This window comes from Micropterus salmoides, unplaced genomic scaffold, assembly GCF_014851395.1.
Source record: "Micropterus salmoides isolate LMB-PRFRI ecotype aquatic unplaced genomic scaffold, ASM1485139v1 Ms_hic_scaffold_7, whole genome shotgun sequence".
Classification (NCBI taxonomy): domain Eukaryota; kingdom Metazoa; phylum Chordata; class Actinopteri; order Centrarchiformes; family Centrarchidae; genus Micropterus; species Micropterus salmoides.
Window position 1 is genome coordinate 990,335 of NW_024044459.1, and position 9,229 is coordinate 999,563.

Below are 9,229 nucleotides of genomic sequence, written 5' to 3' on the forward strand. Positions count from 1 at the left end.
AACATATGCAGAATGTGAATGACATACAGAACACATTTCAGTTTAGTACATTTATTAGTAATATCACAATACAATAAACAATTTTTGTGCCCTTAATTGTCCTTACTTTACTGACCTTCCACAAAAGTGCTGCTGCATGACTACAAGAGCTTCCTGGTCCTGCAATGCTGAGCAACCAGCTGTCTGTACTTCACCTGTCACTGATGCTAGCATCCAAGCCTTATGATGTCATACATGTAGGCTCTGGCTGGGCTCAATGTCTGCTTTTTGATAAAAAAGGTCGTTTCCGACATCCTTACATAACACCCATCCGACTTTATCACAGTATAGATACTGATAAGCTTCTGAGATTTTCAAATTGCTCATTGCGTTACCATCACATGCCACTGAATCAACAAAATAGCTACAAATGCTAATATACGTTCATGTTCCCAACCATCTACTGCGGAAAGTAAAGGCACTGCTATTTCACCCTTTTTCAGCTCGTTGAGGTTTTTCCCACGTCGTTAGCAAGTTTAGATCGATGTTTTGAATGAACGAGTGACACGTCCCGCTTGTTTACTTGGAACCGGAAGTCACTCCCACTTTCGATGCAAAGCATCATGGGATGTAGGAAACCTGTGGATACATCCAGAGAACTTCCGTAAAAATGATACCAGGCTTCTAATAGAGACTGCGTCTCAATGGGACTTTTCCTGTTTAAATAAGGGTATATATATATATATATATATATATATATATATATATACATACATACATATACACACCTGCCTTTATTTGTCAAAACATGTAGCAACACCGGGCGAGTACAAGGACAAGTGTATAGAACTCTTTAAATTGAAATTTTAAGGTATATCATTTAACTTTTGATACTCTAAATTCATTGGAGTATTTTTACTTGTGGTGAAAATCCTTTAACTTAAATAGAGGATCCTTCCGCTGTGATTCAGATTTTGCATTAAATGTTGCAACTGGACTAGCCAGCATTGTAACACATCTTTTTATTTGTAGTACATTTTTGAAAGGATAGATCTGAGGTAGTTGAACTTTACATGTTACTTTTTACAGGGAGAATATAAAGAATGTAGATCAGATTCAATTAACCGCCAATCGTCAATCGCATCTTCTTATTAACTATCCAACAATATAAAACTCAGAGGGACTCAAAGAAAGTCAATCTTATCAAAGTACATTTTTCTTAAAATACTTCTGTACTTTTACTTGAACAACATTTTGAATACAGGACTTGTACCAGCAATGGTGTATTTTACATTGCTACTTTAATTTAAGGAACTGAATACTTTTTCTAGCACTGCAAATAGTCATCCATAATCCTCAGTTGCCTTCAATGCATTAGTTTAGTTATCCTACAGCTACTATACTTTTAGTTCAGACTGACCTAAACAAAACCCTAACTATGTAACAGTTTGTAATTCACTTAAAGCTGTTTTCCACCAAATTGCTGGGTTTGGATTGGTTCTGGCCTCAATCTACTCTTCAAAAGCCAAATGCGTGCAACATCCACTTGACTAGCAGGCAGACAGTGAGGCCAAATGGTTAGCCATCTTTATTATGAAACAATATTGGGACCAGATCAAACAGCTGTTACATGGTGCTTTTTGGCCACTGCAGTCCCTCTCCATGTCCTGACACATCCCCGGACAGCCAGCCCTCTCTTAGCTGCTTCAAGGTGCTCGTTTCTGGGACCATCTCCAGGAGCTGAGCTTCCTTCCGGCTGCCCTTCTCCAGCCGCCCCCCCACCCGCCCGCCCAGCTGGGCAGCGGACAGTCCATCTGCCGCCGGAGTATGTCTCAGTGTGGTGAAGGCTTTTTCTAGTATGGCAGGTGCATTCACTGAGGTGCCCGACAGTGGGAGAGGAGACGTGTGTGGAAGTTTCAAATGAACAAAACAGGTTCTTCCCACATTACCAATTTTATATATCAGATCCAGATCAAAACAATTCAAAGTGGAGAAAGCCAAGTATTATTAATAAGAAAAAGAGAATCACAATGCAGAACAGTGTTTACAGCATGGTCAGAGTGTTGAGAAAACCCATCATAGAACATGTGAGAGATAGTGCTGTTCAATTGGTCTTTCAGGGCCTGCTGATGATAACTGCATGTCTGGAGTGTTTTTAACACTCACGAATCTTGTTTAGCATTTTCAGCAACAAAAATTCAATTCATGTATGGCCTGCCATAGTTTGTTTCTGCTCAGTGGGTTACAGACTGTGGGGAAGGACAGTGAGCACAGTGCAAGTCTAGAAGCAGAAACATCTCAGCCATCACCTCCCAGTCTCAGCTACAGCTTCTCTTCTGTCCATCACATTTGTGTTTTAGCTTAAAAAAGTATTGACGATGGGGCAAAAGACAAAATGAGTAATCAATCAGTTTTTCTGCTCTGCAAAAAATAAAATACTTAGGAAAAATCATGTCTAAGTGAGATCTATTTTACACAGGAGTTTATATAGAGGAAATGCCAACAGAAAATGAACACATTACTGAGTATTTCCATCTAACTCTGCATCTGAACATTATGTTCCCTTAGTATTTCTTTCCCCAGTTTTCACATTAAGAAAAGAGTAGAAAGTTAGAAATGGTCTGGAGATTTATGGCTGAGAAGGAGGAGGAGGAAGCTGTCTGATCCACAGAGAGTCCTGGATGGGGAAGGAGGCTGAGGCAGTAGCTGCCGCTGCCTGGCTTCAGCAGGGCGGCTCCTGGGCTGCAGGGAGGACTGGTAGGGGGGAGGAGGGCGGAGCAGAGTGAGCGAAGGAGGTGATGAGGAGTGTGGGGGACAGAAGGGAGGCATTTGGTCGGGCAGGTAAGATAGGAGCAGAGGGAGATAGAGAGAGAGGGCTACACGCTCGTCAGCTGATCAGTCCATTGGCCGCTTTTCGCCGTGTTTCTTTGTAAACTCTTCAGCGTTCTTCAAGAATTTTTTACGGTCCTTTGAGTATTCTTCTGCTAGGTCTGCCCTCAGGGGGTGCTCCGGCTGGGGGTCATTCACCAGCGCAATGAGGGACTGAATTACTGCAAGATACACACAGCCAAAGAGATGCTGTTAGACATGACAATGCTTTCCTAACAAGCAGCATGTGCTGGCACAAAGAGCAGCAGCTAATAAAAGGACCATGTGACCAGTGAATCATGTGTGCCTGCAGCTTACAGTACTGACAATATTTAGCAAGTTACAACAAAGAGCTGCTGTGGTTTTCCTTCACTGTCAAAAAGCAGACATGACACTGATGCATCATGAAGAAAGAGTCTGCAGTCAGAGCTGTGAAGCCTCCTAGCTACAACGCTTTGTCAGAAACGTGGTGAGCTTTACCGAGCAGTCTGTCCAATCACAACTACTCATAGGTGGGACATCGGCCATGCAAGGAACTACACAGAAGGAATGTATATCTCAGCCATGAAAATCAGCTCCAGGATAAACAAGCACATCATAATTACAGTGGGTAATCAGGCAGGTGTACCGCCTGTTACGCTGAAAATGTAAACTCTGTAAAATATCCTAGAAGAGAGAATCTGGCTGCGTGCTTCATGAGATGAACGGCCCATGCAGATGGTGTCCGGAGACGGTGCTGCTGGGGTCCCTCTGCCAGCCGTCTCATGCACCTCATCACAGTGGAACAGCTTTGTCAAATTTCACTGCACCACTGAGGTGCATAATTATTTTCAAATCCTGTAGTGCGTGCATGAATCTGAGAAGTTTCCTGATTTCAAAATGGGTTCAGGTTTTCAAACTGCTATAGTCTGAGCCCGAGCTGGATCAGTAATGTTTTCATTTCCATTTCTGCCTCTGTTTAGCTTCACTGTGTCCTCCCCCCCTCTCTCTACCTTTCAGTTCGAGTAGAAAATATTCCAAGCACCGTGTAATATTCCTACAATACCTTCTCAGTGGAATAAACCCATGACACACAGGCCACCTTGTCCTCTTGACTTTCTGGAGACACAATCTTCATATTTGTATTTTGAAGACCCTGTCATGGCTTTGACCACTTCTATCTTGTTTTTATTGTAACATACTTTCTGCTGTAGCTACTAAGCAGTGGCTTTATAGTGTGTGTGTGTGTGTGTGTGTGTGCGCGCACGCAGTGTTTCCCCTATATTCATTCAGGAGCAGCGGTGCACTTCAGAAAGTAAAGGTGAATGCGAGTGGAGCTTCTGTTCTGTACATCCTAATAGTTAGTTAACTATTTTTCAGTTTTCAGACTGGCTGTTACGGATGCAAACTAGCCCCTTTTAAGCTAATGAGGAGACGTTTCTTTTGGTTTTTATTGTACAAATAAAATGCTTGGCAATTAAGGGAGATAGTTTTCTCATGTTCATTTCTACAGATAAATATCAAAAGCTGTAAACAGACACAAAATGCAACATGAACAATCACATCTACAATGATTCGCTGTCATATTAACAGGGTCTCCTGGCCGTTATGATGCTCATGAACACCACAGCACTACTGCGGACACATATTGTATAACTGTTTTATCTTCAGACATACAGAAGGGTGCACCACGCGCACAAAATTATTTCGCTTCACCTCCACTGCTACAACTCCATCATAGGAGAAACACCGGTCTGTGTGTATGTGTGCGTATGTGCTTTGTCAGTATTCAGAGAGTATAACTGTTCAGATATTTCCTGATTTAAGTCCTGATTGTGTTAATGTCATATGTACTTAGGTAAGGATTTTATAACAACACATTAGCTAAGTTTGGCATAGCTTGTTGACAAAATGGCTTTATGCCATAAAGTAAGGTAGTAGTCTTTAGTCATGGCCACGTAGTAATGCAAGATTAGAGCAAACAGTCGCTCTGGAGTGTCAGCTGGCCTCCAGAGGCCCTGTGTAACAAGGGCACCCACCTTGGTCAGTTTTGGTGGCTGGCTTCCAGTTCTCTGCGCTGATCACAGGTAAGCACACCTGGCCTTTCTCGTCAATGTTGGGGTGATAGATCTTTGTCTTGAATGTGATCTTGGGAGGCTTGAAAGGGTACTCGGTGGGGAAAATGATTTCGATCCTGAACGCACCTTTGTCATAAGGTGGGTTGTCCTGGAAGTGAGCACAGAGGTTAGTGAGGGAAGTTCAGGCCAACAGATGGCAGAGCAGTGGAGCAGGAACAGCTACTTACAGGAACAATGAGCCCTTGCCATGACAATAGGTTTGATTCCTCAACCTGAATGTTTCGGAAGTTTTTCATTCCAGACTTGCGGATCTCATCGAGTTCCTGACAGAACAAGCAGACAGTGTTTATTATACAAATGAAACATAAATGTTTACTGCTGTTTTAGAAAATGCTTCATTGCTTTTGATTTTGAGTTCCTGATTCCTTAAGTTCTTACTGCACCTTCCTGGTTACTCACTTCTATGTATTTCTAACAGACAGTATCTCAGGGCACTGTCTCACAGAGCAGGCCAGGCCTCCCACATCCCTGGTCCAGTTGCTGAGAGTGCTGCCTCCAGCTTGCCTTGCAACAATTCTGCTTGCAGGTAGGAAGCCGGTAAGACTTCCTATCATTTGTGCTGCACTAGTGACTTTTAGTGGTTTGTCAGGGTGTATTGCACAACAGGGAGTGAAACTGAGGTGACTGTGTTAACCTTGTATGTGTCTGTCTACACTCTTCCCTGTGTCACAAGTAGACGCAGTGTTCAGAATCGTGCCTTCTATTTTGGAAGAAAATGGGGCAAAGAATGCTAATTAAACATGGCTGAAGATGTTTATTCATTTACAGCAACTGGCTTTTCATGCAGTCTCAGTCTGCTCAGTATAAAGTTGTTCTTTCTTCTTGTAAATAATGAGCCCACAAATCAGAGCCACATAATAAACTGCATCACAGTGACACTGCACTAACAACAGGCTTGTTCCGATTGGATCGCCTACCGATAATTAAAGGGATGATCAGCGATTGGTTTGGAAACACAACACGCCACAATATCAACGCTGACCGCCAGATACTATATACTATTTAATATGGAGCTGCGCGAGTGGCATCGATTCACTCAGCACCTCCGCTTGCTTGCTCACTCTCTACAGTCGTGTTTATAACGTTATAGAAAAACTAATGCATTGAAGTTAACTATGAGAAGTTAATCTATCTGCCTAGAATACAGCTGGCTTGTCGAGGTTAGCACGCTGATAATTAAAATAAATAACAGTAATTCAGTGGAAAACAATGTACTGCGATCAGATCGCCAATCAGTGATCTCAAGTAGCCATGATCAGACGATATGAAAACAGAGAAGATCACCCAAGCCTAGCTAACAATAACGGTCACTTCCAGGTAGACTGCTGCTGGCAACTGGATAGAAAGGTGTTTATTGCTGTTGTAATTTTCAGTCATAACAGTTCAGATAGTTTAAAAACAGTGGTCCAACCTGTCTGTGCTTATTTTATGTGCTTCTTTGTTAGCGTCTTTGATCAAACAAATCTACCCAACAGCCACATCTCACAGCCGGTCAGACTAGTTTTGGGTAAGCTCAAGCTTTCATTTTCTGTGGCCCCAGAGGTAAATTTGGTGTCCAAACTAACACTAGTAATTGGCATAAGAAAACAAACAAAAAAAGAAAACATAAAACATGCATTTTAGATGAACGGGACGTATACAATTTGAAATATCAAAAAAAAAATTCAACATGTTGCTGCCATTAAACTGTGAAGCAAGTTAATGTGAACAGACTTTGTGATTCTCTCTATAATGTCTGAAATAGATAAGCAGAATCAGAAACAATATCACTCCCTACACATTTTATATACCGAGTATAATAGTTAAATACTAGTTACTTCTAATAGCATGTAGAATTAAACAAAACATACAACAGTCTCATCAGGTTGATTTCTAAAGCTTGGTGAAAATCAACATGGATTAATTACATTGTGAGAAGAGGATTGTGTTATTGTTTAGCAAACTTCCAGCCTGACAGTTGGGTTAATCATTTTAGTGTGCTGAGGAAGCCTCTGACGGGCTAGGGAATAATCAGTACACACCCTTTTCAGGCCATAAAGCAAAATATTGTTGTGTTTATTTTCTGCTTCAAACTAGCTCATGTACAAAGGCTCAATGACTTGCACATCTTGTTGTTAAGATCCCAACAGCATTAAAATAGGCACACCGATACATACACATACAAGTACATGAAACTTTACTTAGTCCATTTATACTTTTTTTATGCAATGTCAGACCACCGAACTGAAAACGAAAGAGGGCTGTTAATAAATTAAATCATAACTTTTTATGGGCTAACAGCAGTGACATTTCTCATTACTTTTACTTTCACATAAACACTTCCTCGTTCCGCGAATGGCAGCTAGTGACTGTAGTCTACAATCTAAAGAGCTCATACACTGAAAATCTGAGTTGAGATCTGTTCAAAACCGCATGATACATGTGCATGTTGATGCTTCAGTTTTTCTGCTTATTGTTTTTCAGACAGACAACGTAACTCCGTCATAAAGAGATTCGAGTAATAACTGGCTAATTTACTAGCATGGCCATTTGGCTGGAACAGGGGAAGAGACACAACCTGACTACGTTAATCACGTTTAATCAGATAACACAGACCTTGCGTAACGTTAATGTGCTATCATAACTTTTAAAAGAACACTGACTAGTAGACATTTAAACCGTTTTATTGCTTTCACGTAACAGCAATGAGACATATTTGTTATGGATTTACACCAAGTTCCTCCCCACCCATCCCTTAATGACGATCTCCGAAACCTGGCTAACCGGGACTTTAGCTGACGCTTGCTGGCTAGCTAGCTGAAACGCAGCTAAGGGCTGAGGCTAGCAAGTTAGCGCTTTGGCAAACGCCGTACGCCGTGGAAATTCTCTCCCGGTGTTGGTCACGTCTAAATTAGCTCCCTCGGCCATCCAACTAATAGCTGCATGGAAGCAAACGCTGGCTAGTCAACGAAACGTCAGCCCCTTTGTCGTCATCGGAAGGCTGATTCTCGACTCTCTGGCCTAACGTTCATTTGCCGGTGCTTTGCTGCCTACGGTAATATTTGGTCGGCTAACGTTAGGTGGCCACTGGTGACCTCTCGCTTTTTATTACGTTTACAGCATAAAAACAACCACTAAATGTGTCTTCACACAACAACAACATTGTCTTATGACTTTAGGTGAACAAAGAATGCGTCCACTAGCCGCCAATGCGTGTTTACACATTACAAATTATATGAAAATAACGAGAAAGGGAGATTTACCTTGGCCAGCCTCCTGCTCGCCGCCATCTTGAAACTACTGTGTTCCCAGAATGCACAGCGCGATGAATATGGGTCTGCTCTGATCTGGTCCTGGGGTTGAGGATTACCCGTCTACCCGTTAACTAGATCTAAATCGAAATGTCAGGGAAATCATTAATTTTCCTATGTATAGGGCCCCGGTAAAGAAGAAAACTTAAACCTCTTTTATAACGGGATGATTTTAATCCTAGGCTACTTCCTAGGCTGGTTTAGGCTATGTGTTAATTAAAGTATGCTTCTTAAAGTATGTTAAACAGCATAGCCTATATATATTTTTATTTAAACAGGATTTGACATAACCTGCTAATATAAATGTTCAGACTTCCTAACGTGAATAAAAAGTTGGTGAGGCTGATGTTATGGCTTTGGTCTTTTCCTTCTTTTTTAATTTAGGGGCAAGGCAAGGGTTATAGATTTGTCAGCGAAATAATCACTAGGATAATTGTAAATATTACACAAGTTGATTCCATATCTCAGTGCTTTGTCAGTGAATTTACTACTTTGAATTACACTATATGAATTGCCTTGAATGCTTCCATGCAACACTTAAAGGGGCTATATGTAGTTTTGTTGTGATATTAATCTTTTTTAATTGCCTATTTGTGAATTGATTGTAACACACGTAAAAATTTACCAATTCGCCACCTTTCTCGGTTACCTCTGACAGCAACTATGCTGACAAGCATAGTCAAGATAGTATAGAGTTCCTGTAATGGATATCCTGCCTCTTTCCAGAAGTTAACAGTGAGACAAAAGGGTTAGGGTTAGGGGGTTAGGGCCAAATGAGCCATCACATATAACAAAACATCAACAAACAAGTAGCCTACACACCATGGAGTTCACAGTTCAGGAAACATAACTAGTCTATGTCTCTTAAATTGTTTTGTTATTTGCCTCCAAATCTGAATAGTACTATGAATAGTAGGATTATAGTTAAATCATGATTTCTTGAGACAAGTGGGATACATTACGATGGCGTCAAGG

General features: G+C 41.3%; 1 protein-coding gene across 1 annotated transcript; it reads right to left on the reverse strand.

Moving 5' to 3' along the window:
• Positions 1-1,539: 1,539 nt before the first annotated feature.
• ube2l3b (ubiquitin-conjugating enzyme E2L 3b) lies at positions 1,540-8,297 on the reverse strand. The gene is made up of 4 exons (XM_038703749.1): positions 8,207-8,297; positions 5,132-5,227; positions 4,866-5,052; positions 1,540-3,029 (listed from the first exon to the last, which is right to left on the reverse strand). The coding sequence occupies exons 1-4, from the start codon at positions 8,231-8,233 to the stop codon at positions 2,875-2,877; spliced, it is 465 nt and encodes a 154-aa protein (XP_038559677.1). The 5' UTR covers positions 8,234-8,297; the 3' UTR covers positions 1,540-2,874.
• Positions 8,298-9,229: the final 932 nt, after the last annotated feature.